Source organism: Stegostoma tigrinum, chromosome 18 (genome assembly GCF_030684315.1).
Source record: "Stegostoma tigrinum isolate sSteTig4 chromosome 18, sSteTig4.hap1, whole genome shotgun sequence".
Taxonomy (NCBI): domain Eukaryota; kingdom Metazoa; phylum Chordata; class Chondrichthyes; order Orectolobiformes; family Stegostomatidae; genus Stegostoma; species Stegostoma tigrinum.
Window position 1 is genome coordinate 5,154,615 of NC_081371.1, and position 18,135 is coordinate 5,172,749.

General features: G+C 43.4%; 1 protein-coding gene across 2 annotated transcripts; it reads left to right on the top strand.

Annotated features, from left to right (window-relative positions):
* Window positions 1-428: 428 nt before the first annotated feature.
* On the top strand, window positions 429-16,388 carry LOC125460761 (intestine-specific homeobox-like). Of its 2 annotated transcripts, none has more exons than XM_048548640.1 (5): window positions 429-777; window positions 6,819-7,013; window positions 9,219-9,370; window positions 11,916-12,032; window positions 13,947-16,388. In XM_048548640.1, the coding sequence occupies exons 1-5, from the start codon at window positions 594-596 to the stop codon at window positions 14,199-14,201; spliced, it is 903 nt and encodes a 300-aa protein (XP_048404597.1). In that variant the 5' UTR covers window positions 429-593; the 3' UTR covers window positions 14,202-16,388. The 2 variants fall into 2 exon arrangements, with proteins under 2 accessions (XP_048404597.1, XP_048404598.1); XM_048548641.1 differs by having other exon boundaries at window positions 9,219-9,381; window positions 13,947-14,099.
* Window positions 16,389-18,135: the final 1,747 nt, after the last annotated feature.

An 18,135-nucleotide genomic window follows, 5' to 3' on the forward strand; every position in this document is an offset into this window, starting at 1 on the left:
TAAGAATTACAACTCCACGCTGAAATTTTTGAGCTGGCCTTTGATCTTCAGCACGCCTCTGCTGCATCAGTACTTGCCCACGCCAGCCATGGAGAAAACAGTCTGCAAGGTGCAGCTGGTATAGTGCTAAGTTTAAATAATGCGCAGGCTACAGGCAGGACCTCATTCTTCAGCTGGAAAATCGTGTTCCGAGGGACCAATGAGGCTTGCTGTGTTTACAGGCCTCAATGATATCAGGCACTGTTTTTTTATTGAACACTAGTTACAGTGTAATCTAAGGCAAACCTTATTAATGATCGCAAGGCATGATCATCCACCGGACTGCTCGCTCATTGGACAAGCAGCCCAGAGGATTGTGTAGGAACGGCAAATATAATTCAAAAGATAGCAGGGAAGACAATAATGTGAAGCAGCAGGGTGGGGGTGGGGGGAGAATGGTGCCACATTGTTGAGGAAGTCAGGACGATATATCTAAAAGCAACAAAAGCCCGAGGCTCTGCTGAAAGAAACTTGGGCCGTTTTTAAAAGGGAAAGGAGAAGCTTTGTGAGGGGATTGGAAAGTGTAGAGAATCCTTTCAGTTTGATTTGAGAGGATGAGTGGCATTCCCAAATCTGGGAGCAGCAACAGGCCTCCCCTGACTCACTCAGTGGAGGGGATTTTGAACCGGCCTTTTAAGCGAGTCTTGGACGAGGAGAGGTCCGATGTCAGGAAAGGCAACCTGCACCGCGGCAGGACATACAGGCAACAGGAGACACATCACAGGCACAGCACCCAAGGTAAGGTCAGGTGGGGAGCCGGGGTGAGTGCGGGTTAAGCCTTTGCCAGAAAACGAGGCCAGATGAAGTGATGTGACTCATGGAAAGATTGGGAAAGATGAGCTGGGCAGCAGAAATCTGGAACTCTTTTGGCTAGATATTGTGGTGGACTGAAACTGCGAATACTGAGAGGAGTAGTATTTACTGAAGTGAGGGCATCATGAGATATGAAGCTAAGGTGGTCAAGTAAACTTACGATGGAAATCAACAGTTGGGAAAATTAAGGATGCTATCCCAGTCAGTGACACCCATAGTCCACAAAAGAACATAAATGTAGGCAGCGTTGGTGGGAGAGTGAATGCCTCTTCCTCTGCCATCAACTGTGCATTTAAAATTTATTCTTTCATGGGATGTGGGTGTTCCTTGTAAGAAAAGTATTTGTTGCCCATTTCTAATTGCCCTTGAACTGATTGGCATGTTGGGTCAGTGTAGAGTCTGTGGATCAGGAGTCACATGGAGGTGATGCCAGCGAAAGATGGCAGATTTCCCTCCATCTCAGGGAGTAGTGAATCAGATGGGGTTATTACAACAGTAGCTGATAGTTTCTACAGTCATCTTCCAACTTGATTAATTGAATTTAGGTTGCACAAGCTGCCAGGAAGGGAGTTTGAACTCCTGTGCCCAGAGCATCTTCTGGGCCTCTGCCTTACAAGGACTTTTTATGTTGTCATGATGCCACCACCAGCAACCAATGTGGACCTCATAATCTAGCTCAGGCTAAATGATACCAAGCAAGGTCCACACAGTGAGCTACCTCACTGGCCTCTTAGCCCATGGAACCAGCACACATATGTGCAAGACAGGTATAGTGGGATATTGAGGAAACCCCACACAGAAAAGAACCCATTGTGAAGCCATCACACAGCATAGGTCAGTGTGCAGCTAAACACTGTCTAATAATAGTGATGTTAAAGTAGCTGCAGAGAATTTATGTCAGTGAGATATCTTTGGGTACATCACTATAAGTTTTGTATTATAAAATTAGTAATTATGAGACCCAGACAAATAATCCAGAAGATTTGATTTTTAACTCTCAGCGTGACAATTTGAGAATATGAATTCAACAGAAATTTTCTGAAAATAAAAATGGCTGTCAACACTATCTCTCTTAACTGCCCTCTGAAGTGATGGAGTAAACACATGACATTGCAGGGGATTGAGTGTTTGATTGATTGGGTCTGAGTTTGTGCCTGTTTCTATGTGTCTAAGTTTCTAAGAGTCTGTGTTTGTGTCTATCTGTACAATTGTCTAAGTGTGTGTGTGTGTGTGTGTGTGTGTGTGTGTGTGTGTGTGTGTGTGTGAGAGAGAGAGAGAGAGGGTGTGTGTGTGAGAGTGTGTGTGTGTACATATGTGTATGTCTCTGTGTGTGTGTGAGAGAGAAAGAGTGTGTGTGTGTGCGTGTGTGTATGAATGTGTGTGTGTGTGTTTGTGTGAGTGTGTGTGTGTGAGTGTGTGTGTGTGTGTGTGTGCGTGAGAGAGAATGTGCGTGTGTGAATGTGTGTACATATGTGTATGTGCGTGTGTGTGTGGTATATGAATGTGTGTGTGTGTCTGTGTGAGTGTGCGCGCGTGTGTCTGTGTGAGTGTGGGCGCGCGCGCGTGTGTGTGTGTGTGTGTGTGTGTGTGTGTGTGTGTGTTTATTTGAATGGGTCACCATGTATGCACCACAGTATTCACTGTGGTGTTTATTACATCACATGGTGTATGGTTTATGCTGACGTTTTTTAGCAGCGAGTTATTGTTTGAAAAATGTCTGATAATTACATTGCAATCAATAGATCTGCATTGTGGATTGCTATGGACTGCCAGCAGTTCTCACCCTGTGTGGCCAACTGAGTAATCGTGCAGCATGGTGTAACACTGGATCACAGAGGTCAACGTATCAACAACAATTCACATTTACAAAGCACCTTTAGCAGAGAAACACATTAAAACAACTCCAGAGAAATCATTATAAACTGAAAGAAAAAGACAATCGTACCAACTTACAAAAGACTTGGCCAAAGGTATAGATTTTAAAAAGCACATTTAGGGACAAAGAGGCAAAAAACTTGGTAACAGAAATATTCAGCTTAGACTCCAAGAGCTGAAGGTGTTCTTTTTAACCGGGATTTAAACAGCATGAGCGTATATGTGCTTGGCGTAATAGGTTTAAACATTGCATGGGTATCAGCACTCTGTAATAGGTTTAAACATTGCAAGGACATTGGTATTTAGTGCAAGTGACGTTTAAACATTACGAGGTTATCTGTACATGTGTAACTGGTTTAAACACAACAAAGGTAACCCTACTCAGTGTAAAAGTGTTGTGATATTACGAGGTTATCAGTTCTCAGTGTAACTAGGTTTAGACATTATGAGGGTTTGTGTACTCGGTGTAATGTGGCTTAAACATTACAGGGGGAATCTGTACTCAGTGTAACAGAGGTTTCAACAATAGAAGGTTGTCCGTACTGCATGTAATGGAGTTTAAAACATTACAACAGTATCTGTACTCAGTGTAAGGGGTTCAAACAATAATGTGAGTTTAAATATTATGAGAGTAACTGTGCTGTGTGCAATGGATGTTTTTAATGATCTGAGGGCATCTGCATTCACTGTAAATGGGTATTTAAATATTATGAGGGTATCTATAATCTATAATTGGGGTTGAAACAATCCCAAGGCAACTGCACTTGTTATAACTGGATTTTAAACATTACAACGTTATCTGTATTCACTATGGTGTGAATTAAATATTGAGATAATATCTGCAATTAGTGTGATGTGGTTTTAAACATTGCAAAGGTATCCCATAGAATTCCTACAGTGTGGAAACAGGCCATTTGGCCCATTGACTCCACCCTGACCCTCCGAAGAGCATCCCACCCAGAAACAGGCCCCTACTCTAACCCTGTACTTGTTGTAACTGGAGTTTAAAAGTTATGAGGGTATCTGGAACCAGAATAATGGATTAAACATTCTGAGGCTATCTGTATTCGGTGTAATGAGTATGTAAGCACTTCAAGGCTATCTGTGTTCAGTGTAATAGAGGCTTAGATATAGCATGGGTATTTGTACTCATTGTAACAGTTTAAACATTAGGAAGGCATCTGTATTCACTGTAAAGAATTCAAACATTGCAGGGTTATCTGCACTCAGTGTAGCTGGAGTTTAAATATTACAGGGTTATCTGCACTCAGTGTAATGGGTGGGTAAACATTACAAGAGGGTCCGTTCTCTGTGCAATGGGTTTAAATATCACAGATATATCTGCACTCAGTGTAATGGGTGTTTAAATATTACAAGATGATCTGTACTCTGTGTAACGGGTTAAAACATTACCAGGATATTGGCGCTCAATGTAATGGGCATTTAAATATTATGAGGGGATCCATATTCTGTGTAATAGGTGTACACATTACCAGGGTATCAGTTCTCAGTGTAATGCGTTTGACATTACAAGCATATCTGTACTTAGTTTAATGGGTCTTTACACATTATGAGGGTGTCTGTACTCAGTGTTATGGAGGCTTAAAATTTGCAAGCATATTGCTACTCACTGTAATAGGAATTTAAATGTGATGATGCTATAAGCAAAAGAAATCCAAAGAATTGCAGATGCTGGAAATCAGAAACAAAAACAGAAATTACTGGAAAAGTTCAGCAGGTATGGCAATGGAGAGGAATCGGACTTAACGTTTCGGGTCTAGTGACTCTTCTTCAAAACTGATGGTAACTGGGAAAAAGTTGTTTTTTATGCAGAAGATAGGGTGAGAGGAGTGGCTAAGGAGTAAATGATAGGTAGAGCTGGAGCCCAAAGAGAGAGAAGAACAGTTGGGCACACAGAGGAGTGGATAAGGGTAAGCCTAGGAGCATGAATAGTTATAAAATTGGGACTATTAGTGGCTAACAATGGGTTGTATGTAATAGCAGTCCATATGATAACAAGGTGTGGTATATGGTGGTTGGGATAAGGACACGGGAAAAGGTGCCTCAAACTCTAAAATTGTTGAACTCGGTATGGATGCCTGAAGATTGTGGAATTCCAAGCAGAAAATGAGATGGTGTTCTTCCGGCTTGCGCTGATCTTCACTGGAGCACTGCTGCAAGCCTGAGACAGAGATGTGGCCAGGGAACAGGGTGGTGTGTTGACATGTAAGGCAGCTGGATGCACAGGGTTTTTTTTTGTGAACAGAATGTAGATATTCTACAAAGCTGTCACCCAGTCTATGCTTTGTTTCCTCGGTGTAGAGGAGACCACATTGTGAGCAATGAATGCAGTATTGAGTGAAGTGCAGGCAAAATGCTGCTCACCCTGGAAGGTATGTATGGAGCCTTGGAAACTGAGGAGGGAGGAAGTAAATGAGCAGCTGTTACACCTTCAGCGGTTTCAGGGGAAGGTGCTGTTTGGCTGTTGGGAGTGAAGGGGGAGTGGACCAGAGCGTCCCAGAGGGAACAGTCTCTGCAGAAGGCTAACAAGAGAAGGTGGGGGGGGTGTCAAAATATGTATCTAGTGGTGGCCAAAGTATAAGCGAGGATAAAGCACTCAGTGCAGTGAAGCTTTAAATGTTACGAGGGTATCTGTAATTCAGCTCATGGGGGTTTAAACATTAGTGTGGTATCTGTACTCAGTGCAATGGGTTTGTACTTTACAAGGGTAGCTGTACTCGGAATACACGGGTTTAGACATTAAGAGTGTATCACATCTCAGTGTAATCAGTTTAAACATTGCAAGTGTATCGGTGCTGCATGTATTGGAGGTTTACACATTAGTGTGGTATCTGTACTCAGTGCAATGGGTTTGTACTTTACAAGGGTAGCTGTACTCGGAATACACGGGTTTAGACATTAAGAGTGTATCACATCTCAGTGTAATCAGTTTAAACATTGCAAGTGTATCGGTGCTGCATGTATTGGAGGTTTACACATTACAAAGTTATCTGGACTCAAAGCAATGCAAATATGAGGGTTTCTGTAGATGATGTAATGGGTTTACAAAGTACCAGGTATATACACTGTGTGTAATGGGGTTTGAATGTTATGAGGGGCCTGTACTCGGTAATGGATTTGCACACTACAACGGTATTGTACTTGTTTAGCTGAAGTTTAAACTGTACCAGATCATCTGTGCTCAATGTAAAGGTTTTAAACAATGCAAGTTTATCTGTATTCAGAGTAATGTGGGTTTTAACTTTATGAGAGTATCCGTACTCACAGCTTTGGCTTTTCACAATACGGGGGTATCTGTACACAGTGAAATAAGTTTAAACATTATGAATGTGTCTGCACTAAGTATAATGGACAGGCGATGATCAAGTTGTATTAGCACTATTTTATTGATCCAGGTTTCATCCTTGGGACTCAGATTCATATCACTCCATGGCTGATGGTGGAATTTGAATTTAATAAGAATCTGGGATTAAGAGTCTAATGATGACAATGAAGCTGCTGCTGATTGTCAGTAGAAAACCCATCTGGTTCACTAATATCCCTTTGGGAAAGAAATCTGCCATTCCTACTTGGTCTGGCCTACATGTGACTCCAGACCCAAAAGCAATGTGGTTGACTCTCAACTGCCCTCTGGACAATTAGGGATGGGGCAAAAATACTGGCCCTGGCCAGTGACATCCATGTCCTGTGAAGAAAAATCAAACATTTTACAGAGGCATCTGCATTCACTGAGAAGTGTTGCTCAGATTAATGTGTTTCAGCCTCATGAAAGTATCTGTACTCAGTGTAAAGAGTTTTAATAAGAGGCTATCTATATTCAGTGTAAAGGTGCCATAGACATTGTACAAGTATCTCTATTCGATATAGTAACATTTTTAATATTACTAGGGTATCTGCACTCAACTTTACACACATTTTAGAATGCAAATTTACACATTTATGAAATTAATTATTCACTGCAGCATTTAATGAAGCAGCTTTTTGTCGTGTGTTTGTGAGACGCTACTTTGGATTTACAGGGACTTTCTCAGGTCAGTTTTCCAGGTATAATACCTGCCCATTTCTTTCAGATCTGAAAGATGGGAAGAAATCTGCTCGGGAGCAACTGAGAGAGGTCCTGAAGTCTGCATTCACACCGACAGCTTCACCGAGCGAGCTAACGGCCGCCATCTTGGAGAGCCACTGCATGGAGAGCCTGAAGGACGACAGGAACTGTGGGGAGGAGGCGAGCGACTGTGACACCTCAACGGACAGCTCCTTCTATGGTGAGTTGTGTCTCACAAGGCAAAACGTAAATCAGGAGTTTTGGAGCAAGAAGCCAGAGAAGCTTTAAAGCAAAGGGAAAATATGCAGCAGAATAAATGGTGAAGGATATAGTCAATGGGTCCTCCAGAGGCACGCAACGCAGTGGGTAGGCATTGAACTTGACGTGCACTATCAGCAGTGCTGTAACCCAGGGAGAGTTAAGTAGCTTAGCCTTCACATGGTTGTATACTGGATGCGTTTTATGCTAGGAATCCCAGAGAGATGCTAGACCAAATCCTGCTGAATGAGTTCAGCATTCCAGCTTCATTTCATCAAAAGAAAACTGCATCTGCTACAACCAGGTTTTGGCTAAAGAATTAAACCACAACGATCAGCTGATTTTGAGGAAAGCTTGACACAGGTTGTTCTATTTCGAGTTGGTGTTTCATGCTTTAATCCAAAGGGGGTCTTTATGATATCACAGATTCGCTGCAAATGCCTCCAGTTGTCAAATGAAGAAAAGAGTTTTTTGACTGACCCACATTCTTGGTACAATATTGTCTGCCCAGGGCTTTGAAAGCAAATTCTGTGGCATTTCTCACAGCTACCTATCAGAAGGACAACTAAAGAAAAAAATGCCTGATAGTATGCCCTTCATGCAAATCAGAAAGGAGTATAGAATCCCCACAGTATGGAGGCAGGCCATTCAGCCCAACAAATCCTCACTGACGCTCCCATCAAACCCCCTGTAATCCACCTTGCCTGTACATCCGTCAGCATTATGGGTAATTCAGTACAGTCAATCCATCTAACCAGTGCATCATTGGACTGTGGGAGGAAACCGGAGCACCCAGAGGAAACCCACGCAGACGCAGGGAGAATGTGCAAACTCTGCACAGACAGTTGCCTGAGGGTGGAATTGAACCTGGGTCCCAGGTGCTGTGAGGCTGCAGTGCTAACCATTGATATGCCAATGAAGAGGCACACAAATTGAGAGCAAAACTAGATCATTCAGCCATCCAACATTCAATAAGATCATGGCTGATCTCTTTGTCTGTGGCATTCCAATTTCTTATCTATCCCTAATTGCCATTAGTGGCCCTGGCTAAGAAGAATTTATCTAACCCCTCCTTAAAAAGGCTCAATGACCCCATTTCCATTGCTTTCTGAGGTACAGCCTTCCCTAAGTTACACAATACTCCAAGAGAAATGACAACTCCACATCTCTGTCCTAAACTGGCATCCCCTACTTCTAAAACAGTGTCCTCTAGTTCTGGATCCAGCCACATGAGAAAACATCCTTTCCCAATCCACCATGTTAAAGCCATTCTTGAAACCATCAACCTTGATCAAATTACAGGCCCAGTCTAGCCAATTTTTCCTCATAAGATGAAGCAGCCATTCATTCCGGGTTTCAGTCTGACAAATCTCCTCTGAGCTGCCTACAATTAATTTACATCATTCCCTAAACAAGGAGAGCAGAACTGTACCCAATGGCCAAGATGTGGTCTTACCAATTCCCTGTGTAACTAAATCACAATCTCCTTATTTTTATGTTCAATCCCTGTCATGTCTCTTACTTAGCCTTCTAGATTATGTGTTGCATCTCCATACTAATACTTTTGTGGGTCAAGAATTAGAACATCTAGATCTCCCTGTGCCTCAAAGTTCCGCAGTCTTTCTCTGTTTAATAATAGCCTGCTTTTTATTTTTCCCTGCCACGTTCCACATTTTCCATCACTATTAGGGAATTTGGGCCTATTGTCAATAAAATAAAAACAACATACAGCCTGCCACAATATAGATATCCTTCATATATTTGTCTGATTAAACAGCTTCAATCAGTTATTAGGAACATAGTAGGGCAAGGGGCGGAACAGCTCTTGACTTCAATGAAAAATAAATGCGTTAAACAGACTCAAGATTTTCTAGCACCTTCAATACTAACGCCTGGAGTACAAATGACCCAGTTGGTCGGGGCACTTTGAAGTCGCTACTTAGTGAGGCTCTTAATCGTGGTGTAGCCAGAAAGAGGCTGTTCAGATCATTGGGTTGGCACTGACCCTTCAAAAAGCATCTCCCCCGAATCCAACCTGATGTTCAGGGCCAACATGGATAGTCCAAAATGGGCTGAACCTGATGGACAGTACCAATGCACAAGGGTCTGCCCAGAGAATACAAAGCCTGTGTGATAGTCGGGTTATTTTGTTGCTGTCTACCTCCAGATGAAAGGAAGTCAAAGCGAAGAATACGGACAACCTTCAGCACAGAGCAGCTCCATGAGTTGGAGAAGATCTTTCAGATCACACACTACCCAGACATTTGCACACGGGACAGACTTGCAGCTAAGATTAACCTGCCTGAAGCCAGGGTTCAGGTCAGTATCAGGTACTAGTCTTTCCTTATCTGCGGGATACTTTTCATTCCTCTCACATAGAAGCTAGGAAAGTATCAGTGGGCACTGCCAGCTTAATGATAGCTGGCCCAGGCATCCGTTACTCCAAAATAATCTCAAACAGTGAGTTTCACACCACTACCATTTCTTTCCAAAGTGAGAGAGAATCACATAATTCTCATGGATGTGTGACACAGAACGTGTTCATTCAGCACATTACGCCTGCGCTGGTTCTTTGAATGAGCTCTTGCCATTCTCCTGCCTTCTCCCAGTAATCCTGCAATTCTTCCTTTTTAGATAACAGTCTAGCTCCCTTTTAAATACTTCAATAGATAATTTGCATTCCAAACCCTATCCACAACTGCCTGAAAACATGTTGCTTCTTTTGCCTATTGTTTTAAATTTCAGTCCTCCTGCCTTCGGTTCGCAAGAGGGAACAACTTCTCCTGTTCCACGCAGTCCAGACCTGTCATGGTTTTGAATCAGCACTCCACTCAGCCTTCTCTTCACCAATGAAAGAGTCCTAATTCCTCCAATCAATCCTCATAGCTGGTGTTCCTCACTGTTGGATTGTAGGCAGCATTCCGCCATCACCCACAAGAGTCTTGAATACAAAATCTAGGTTAGTATTCCAGAGTAAAACCAAGCAGAATGTGATAGTGTGTGGAGTGTGGTGTCATGTATCAGAAGAGATTCAATACAGTGTGGAGCTGGAGGAACACAGCAGGTCAGGCAGCATCAGAGGAGCAGGAGAGTCGACGTTTCAGGTCAGGTCCTGATGTAGGGTCCTGGCCTGAAACGTCGACTCTCCTGCTCCTCTGATGCTGCCTGACCTGCTGTGTTCCTCCAGCATCACACTGTATTGACTCTGACTCCAGCAACTGCAGTTCTTGCGATCAGGAGAGGTTGCTGTGTTCACTTGTTCTGTGCAGGAGCCACCACAGTTTCTGTGGTACAGAATTCCAAAGGCTCACAAGTCTCTTAGGAAAACCATTTTCCTCAGTGACATCTCCCTTTTTTAAAAAAATTATCCTACGCTCCCAAACCAGGGGAAACACAAAGCTGCATCTACCCTCTTTATTTCTTTATGGATTTTGATTGAGATACCTCTCATTCTTTGAAACTCTAGAGAATACAGCACAAATCTCTCTTCATAGAACAGTCTTGTCTTCCCAGGAATAAGCCTGGGGAACCTTCATTGCATTTCCTCTTTGGCAATAATACCTTTCCTGTGAAAAGGAGGCCAACACTTCAGGTTTAGTCATAGAATCCCCACAATGTGGAAGCAAGTCATTCAGTCCACATTGACTGTCTGAAGAGCATCCTACACAGCCACATCCCATCCCTACATTTCCCATGGCTAATCCACGTGGCCTGAACACTATGGGCAATTTAACATGGCCAATCCACCCAACCTGCGCATCTTTGGATTGTGGGGGTGAAACCAGTGGAAAGCCTCGCCGACACAGGGAGAATGTGCAAACTCCACACAGATAGTCGCCCGAGGCTGGAATTGAACCCAGGCCCCTGGTGCTGTGAGGCAGCAGAGCTAACCGCTGAGCCACCGTATACACAACCAAGCTCATGTATAACAGAAGCAAGACTTCAGCATTCCTGTCCTCAAATCCTCTCTCACTAAAGACTAACATTCCATTAGCCTTCCTTGCTGTGCCTGCATGTTAGTCTTTAGTGACTTACCAAGAATGACACCTTTACTACATCACTGGGCACACATTTTGGTGTTCTGCTACCAGTTTACCACCAGCATTAGCCCATTAGGCTTAAAGACAACTCCTGGTCAATTGAATTATAATGGAATCACCTTATTCAGAGATGTCATGGCAGGAGAGACTTGAACTAAGGCCTTCTAGCCCAGAGGCAGGGACACTACCATCAAGCCACAAGAACCCTAACAACTAAATTGTATTTAGATACTATACGTGTGCTTGCAGGATTTCAATGGATTTAATTGCATTGAAATATTCTTCTTTATTTTAAATAGCACACCTTAAATGGAAACTCTTCAGATGATGCTTCGTAATGTAAGAGTTCCCCAGCACATTTATCATTAAATTAGGATACTTAGGGTCAATTGTTCCAGACTGAAGCCCTTTGATGTGCAGTGGGTACCTTGATACAGAAGGTTAAGTAGTTTCTGACGGAATCTGTGAAGAGCTGGTGCTTTCGCTCGTATTCTGCGTGTTGCTAAATCCTGTTTTATCATCAAACATCTACAGCATTATATCTCTCCACTGAGGGCAGTCCTGTTCCTTGCTGATAGCAACAAGTGTCAAATGTCATTGTGCAGATCATTACTATTTACCTCGCCTATGTCCGTCAGAGATGCCCATAAAAGGCCTGCGAAAATGCCAACGTGGGTCTTGAACACACAACTTCCCTGATGCCTAGTGAAGCCAGACTAGTTCCTTACCATCTGACAGCGCAGGGTCTGTGATGCTGAACTTAACCAAGGCCGAGCTGAAAGGAATTGTTAACTTCTTTGTCCTGTTTGCTTTCAATCAAACAGATTTGGTTTCAAAATCGCCGAGCAAAATGGAGGAAGTATGAGAAACTGGGGAATTTTGGCGGATTGCAACACCTCACTGAGGTTGATATGGTTCCTGCCCCCAAGCCTCAAACCGAGGTAAGTGTGTCCAACTGGAGGAATTGTTTGACAGGAAAGGGCTAAGGTTCATCTAGTTGACCAGCTGGCACCTGGAAGTGCTTGGTACAACAAAAATGGTGTATTTGACTAACCTCAAGCAACTTCCAGGCATTTATTGCCCATCCCTAATGTTAAGAGTCAACCACATTGCTGTGGGTCTGGAGTCACATGTAGGTAAGGATGATAAAGGACATTAGTGAACCAAATAGGTATTTCCCATCAATCAGCAATGGATTCATGGTCATCTTAATTCCAGATATTCATTGAACTCAAATTCCAGTATCTGCTGTAGTGGGATTTGAACACAGGTCCCCAGAACATCATCTGGATTGACAGTCCAGCGATGATAACACTGGGCCATCACCTCCCCATTCTGAAAGCAATCTCTCCAAATTGTACATTGATGAATTAACACTGACCATTTCCAGAATCCCCTCAGACTGTCTGTTCCACTGTTTGCCCACTCACATGTTGAAATATTGAGCAGGTCTTTCTTGTTTCCCTAGCCTGTGGTATTTGAGTTTCTGAGCCTGTACTTGTTGAAATCGTGGCCTGGGAGAGGCAATCGCCCAAAGATGGGACCTAAACTTTCCTCCTCTGCACTCACTGACCGATTAAACATGGCAAGCAGGATCAATGCTTAGTTAGGCCAAAGATGCGGTTGATCTTTGAGAGGGATGGAGGTTGGATACCTCAGAGTACAAGTAATCTGAGAGGTACAAGACTGAACGGTAAACACAGGATGCAGGGAGCGTGGGCTTTGAATGAATTCATGGCTGTCAGGACAGGATATGGAATGCATCAATCCTTAGCCAAGCAGTGTGCCTATCGGCTGAGGTAAAGGTCACGAACAACCGACTTTAAATAAAGGAACACCCCCACCATGAAAATAAGCTGTGGGTAGTTTACGTGGCAATAGGTTGGGACTTCTGCCCCTCCAAGGCAGGGAATCCCACCTTCAAGAGCTGCCAGCCAATATGATTGGCTACCAGTTCTTGCAGTCCCAGCACTGACAGACCTCAGGAGATGTGGGGGCAGGGAGGGGGAGGGGGTGGTGGTGTGGGGGGTGGCCGCGGGGTGTTGGGGGTTGCGCTGCTGAGCCTGCAGGTGGCAGCAGGATGGAGACCAGGAGCGCGTCCTGATTGCAGGCAAGTCTGGTATTTTTGGGCAGGAACAGACACTGCGGGCTCAGGAAGGGCAAGGTGGGGGGTGCGTGGATGCGGGGTGACGATTTTGGAAGGCAAACAGACATGCGAAAAATGGTGGAGTGTCGTCTTATGTGGGTGTCTCACCCCAGTGCAGACTGCCCACCCCCTCACCCCACCAAACGATATACATACCCCTTCCTTCTCCCCCTCCTTTTTCACCTTGGATGGTGGTTAAGCTGACTCACTGCTTTTGGCTTGCCTGCTCACACCAACTGTACGATGTTGTTGATAGCAGAACAATCGGGTCACTTGGTTGATTAACTAGTTGAGCTGCCAGCAAATGGCATTTTTCTTCAAATGGGGCAGACTGTCCTTCTGGCCGTCTGCCCAGGCACAGAGTGATGGGCAAGGGCCATGTTGGCACCCAGTTTATGACGTGACATAATCACATTGGGTTTCACATGCAGGTTTTAGAGGAGGAGCCCCAAACTTCATCTTAAAATCCTTGCCTGCTCATCCTCACAGTCTAAGGTGGCCATTTGTTGAGTCTTCAGTTGACTGCTAGTTGGATTCTTCATAACCTCTTCAACCTTTCACACCTGAGGGGAGAACCTGACTTGCACCATTTCAGTATTTGCCCCACATCTTTCAAATGGGCGTTAATTTATTTTTTAGATTTGTCCTCGTTAAGAAGTTTCAATAATAAGTTATGTTTTTTTTTGCTCTCGCTTATCTTTCTTTGCAGACGTCAAATGCAACGACAAACAAAGTGTTGAAGGCCCCATTGTTATCAAGCTATTACCCCGGCATTCCAGAGTCTTGGACCTCAATGTTTACCCCGTACTCCTCAGCATTGGCACCGCTGCCCACTGTGGATCCCATCACCATGTCAAAGCTCCAGCCTCATTTCTTATGGGTTCCACCGTATCATGTGCCCATCTCTACAGGGCTGCAGTGGGACGTGATGTGCATGGGCCTCAGAAGAAACAATGCGAACTAACGCTGACCACTAGTGCCTGGAACAAGTATCCAGTGAATCCAGAGGCCCAAGAGATTGCAGGATGGCTCCCGGAGATTCACTTTGAAGTAACTTGAAGCATTCTGCATTATACATATGTTTGTCTAAAGACTATAATCGAATAATGGCAGAAAGCTGAGGGTATTCCAAGCATCACCCTGAGAACTGCGATGAAGACCTCCTCACTGGACTCGTGGTGCAGAGGCTCTCAGGATCCGTGATTAGCTCAGGATGAAACCTGTGGGGATCTTGATGTAAATTAGACGGAAGGTCCTGGCCAAGTCCTTTCTTAACCTGAATAAAACAGTCCTTTCTCTTTCTTTAATTCCTGCTGTGCTTACATATTGAGCCTCTTATTCCCCATCAGACTGTATGGATACTCTTCTGTCTCTCTAACTGCTTTAACAGGCATAGCTTTTGAACAACAGTTTATATTTCTCAAATGTACAAGGCTGGTCATTCCAAACCCTTCTCTGTGGAAGAAGAACCTTATCCAATTACTTGGCCTGTCTGAGCTGGATTCTGACCCAAGTGCCAGGGGTAAGGCATGTTGGAACAAGGCACAGTCCTGTTCACGTTCCTGTTCTGCTGAGATCACCTGATAACTCTTCTCAGTCTCAAATGGGTTTGGGACATGCAAAAATAGGGCAACAGGCTGAAAATGGATTATTTTTGATGTAAACTTGCGATATTGCTTGGTGCACCACAGGTTATGAGTGGGTGATGAGGGGTCTTGTGGCAGGAGGCTACAATGAGGGTCGATAGTTTATGGATTGTGGAGGAAGCTAGGTAGAGGCTGAATGTGTCTATTATCCATGAGTATGCATGGAAGGTTACCAGTGTGTATGTACATTGTATCGAACTCGCTGCTTAGCCACACCCATTGTTAAGGCTATCTGTGTTGATAATGTTAATCTGTCTGTTGTATTTGATTAAATCTGTTGGATCAGAATTGAAATGGAGCTGTTGCATTTAAGATGCAAGTTCTTATTAATTGGGTTTGGTCTGCAGAGGATGAACTTACCTTGAGCAAAAACAGCATGGATCCGAAAAGGTTGGAAGGAGCAGAAACAGATAGCGCTGGAGAAACTCAGCAGGTCTGGCAGCATCAGTGGAGAGAAAGCAGAGTTGATGATTTGCATCCAATGACCCTTCTTCAGAACAGGAATCCTTCAGAAGGAGACTGTTTCAAACTCGTATTTTTCTTTCCATGAGGCACACTGTGCAATTGTAACAATTCTGTTGTAATTGGAGCTGAATCTAACCCAGTACAGGCCATGTGCAGATATTCTGTGATACATAAAAATACCTGCAATGTTTGTTAGAGATGAAAATATTATGGCAGTGCAGCTAACAAACCTATTGACATTTTGTCCATGACAGTAGGACACTGAGAATGATTGAATCTTTAATGTACAATACAGATGTACTTTAACGGCATTCCTAACTTAAAGCAATCACTCAAAGTTTCAAATGTCAGAGAGCTGGTCTAATCCACACAACTGACAGTCTTAATGATTTGACTCTGTCATGTTGAATGTCAAAAGCAAAGAGATTCTTTTGAGTTGTTCTTATTTCTCAGTCTCGAAATAGCATGTAATCTTGATCGTGTCACAGACTGACCAGTGATTTCAGGAACAGTACATAGACAACACAGGATAGGCTGAGTGTATTAGGGAAATGAATGCATTAATGATGGTGATGCTGCTTTCATAGCAGCAGATACAAGTAATCGAACGCAACAATGAGAAGGATGGAGCCTGGGTACTAAGGAGCTATAATTAGCATAATGTACATTAGAATGCTAATAAAGAGTTTAAAAGCTAATTGAGAGTGAGGAAGGGTTACTCTTCAAAAAGGATAGAACCGGGACACCTCAAAGAGTATAAATACCTAATGTTCAAGAGAATTCATGGTCGATAGGACACATGAAGGGACGACAATTTAGGCTTTAGCCTGTGGGAATGGTACAATCCGTAGGTCTAGCTGATGACGCGCATTAGCATCTCTATTCATTTAAATCATTGTTCTGAGACCCGTTGCTGGCAAGATACAGAGTGATCCAAAAGTGACAACTGCTTGATTTGCCATCAATTTTTATCTTCCCTTTTTATGGACTTGGAGCTCACTGAACATATGCATACCAGGCCACAATTGCAATTTTCGCAAAAGAGGATGAAAATTTGTAAAAATATGAATAAAATGTTACACTATACAAAAATTACTTGAAACAATCTTATTCAACATATCCAAAGAAAGCTTCAATCCTTTTTAACCCCAACAACAACTTTACAGACATATCAACATCAGTAAGGTGTCATCCCTGACTCCATGCTGAAGTTCCTTGGTCGGCTGGCATAGCTGTAATTTGCTTCTTTTATGGTGAGTTTCAGCATTCGCACAATGCCATTTTCTTCAGTTAATTTCAGTGTCTGAGACCTTTACGTAAGCTGTTAACCCAGCACACTTACCACAAGACATTGGCTCTTTAAACCTACGTTTCAAATCTTGTGGGACATCTTTTCTCTTTGACACTTCCATGGCTTTCTGTTTCTAAAGTTTTCTTCTAAGCGACTCAGGGCACTTTTCTCCCCAGAGCTGACAGTTTTGGAGACTAATAGCCGTGTCTCTGCTGTTAAGGACCTCTTTTCTCTGACTGAACCCAGCTTCTGTCTGAATGAACCGCCTTCTGAGCTCCTTTTCCAATCCCTCTCTTTCTTACTGGAAATAGCACCCTCCTTCTTGACCTGAAAATATATCGCTGTTCCTTCACTGTCACTGGGTCAAAATCCTGGAATTCCCTCCTTCAGGGCATTGTGGGTCAACCCACAGCTGGAGGACTGCAGCGGTTCAAGAAGGCAGCTCACCACCACCTTCACAAGGGGCAACTAGGGATGGGTAATAAATGCTGGCCCAGCCAGCGACGCCCACATCCCACAAATGAATTACAAAACCCTGAAATCAGCAAAACCTGAGCAATTATTTGTCCGAGCAGCTTGCTAATTATTTAACTAAAATCACAAGGTACTTACCTTGAAAAAAAAGTGATTTTCTGACCCCATAAGACTAGATCAGACTTTCACAGATCTGAAAGCTGAAACCTGTTTTTGTTTCACTTTATAATCCCTACAGAGTAGGGGCAGGCCCTTTACCCCATCAAGTCCATACTGACCCTACATAGGGTACCCCATTCAGACCTACCGCTGCATTTCCCATTGCTAATCCACCTAGTCTGCCCATTAAGCAATCCATCCAACCTGCACATCTTTGGACTGCAAGAGGGTCTTAGAATACCCCACACAGACACAGGGATGAATAGCTAAACACCACACGGGCATTTGCCTAAGGTTGGGATTGAACTCAGGTCTTTGATGCTGTGAGGTTGCAGTGCGAACCACTGAGCCACTACACTGCCCCCTAGAGCCTGAGCTCCTGAACAATAATATATACTGAACATCAGAGTTTGAAGTGTGTACTTTTTCTCAACGCAGAGCATATGTATGGAATGGTCCTTGATTCCTGGCAATAGACATCAGGAAACGCAGTTTTTTTTTAGGTTTGAGGGAATGAGTAATTGTTAACAGGATCAGAGCATTGAAGGATGGTTTATATTTTTTCAGAGCATTAAGGAATTTCTGTTTCTGTCTGCCTACCTCTCCGTCTTTAGATCATTAGGTAAATGTTCAAGGCAGAGACAAAGAATCTCTTTCTTTCCATCAGGACTAATCCAAAATAAAGACACAGCATCTTATTTCATTTGAAGCCTCTCATTCCCTTTCGTGCTGTATACCAGATAGAGTGCTTTTCACTGCATTCAGAAGCAATCAGTCTACATTTTAAGCCTTTGCACTCATGTCACCTGTTTGATCTCTGACCATGAAGCAGGTAGTTATTTCATATTAGAACATGCTGTTAA

Excerpts from the sequence above, each read along its gene's own strand:
- LOC125460761 (XM_048548640.1), top strand. The coding sequence starts at position 594 with ATGAGTGGCATTCCCAAATCTGGGAGCAGCAACAGGCCTCCCCTGACT. Across the intron at positions 778-6,818 it reads TCACAGGCACAGCACCCAAG|ATCTGAAAGATGGGAAGAAA; the intron begins GTAAGGTCAGGT and ends CATTTCTTTCAG. Across the intron at positions 9,371-11,915 it reads TGCCTGAAGCCAGGGTTCAG|ATTTGGTTTCAAAATCGCCG; the intron begins GTCAGTATCAGG and ends TCAATCAAACAG.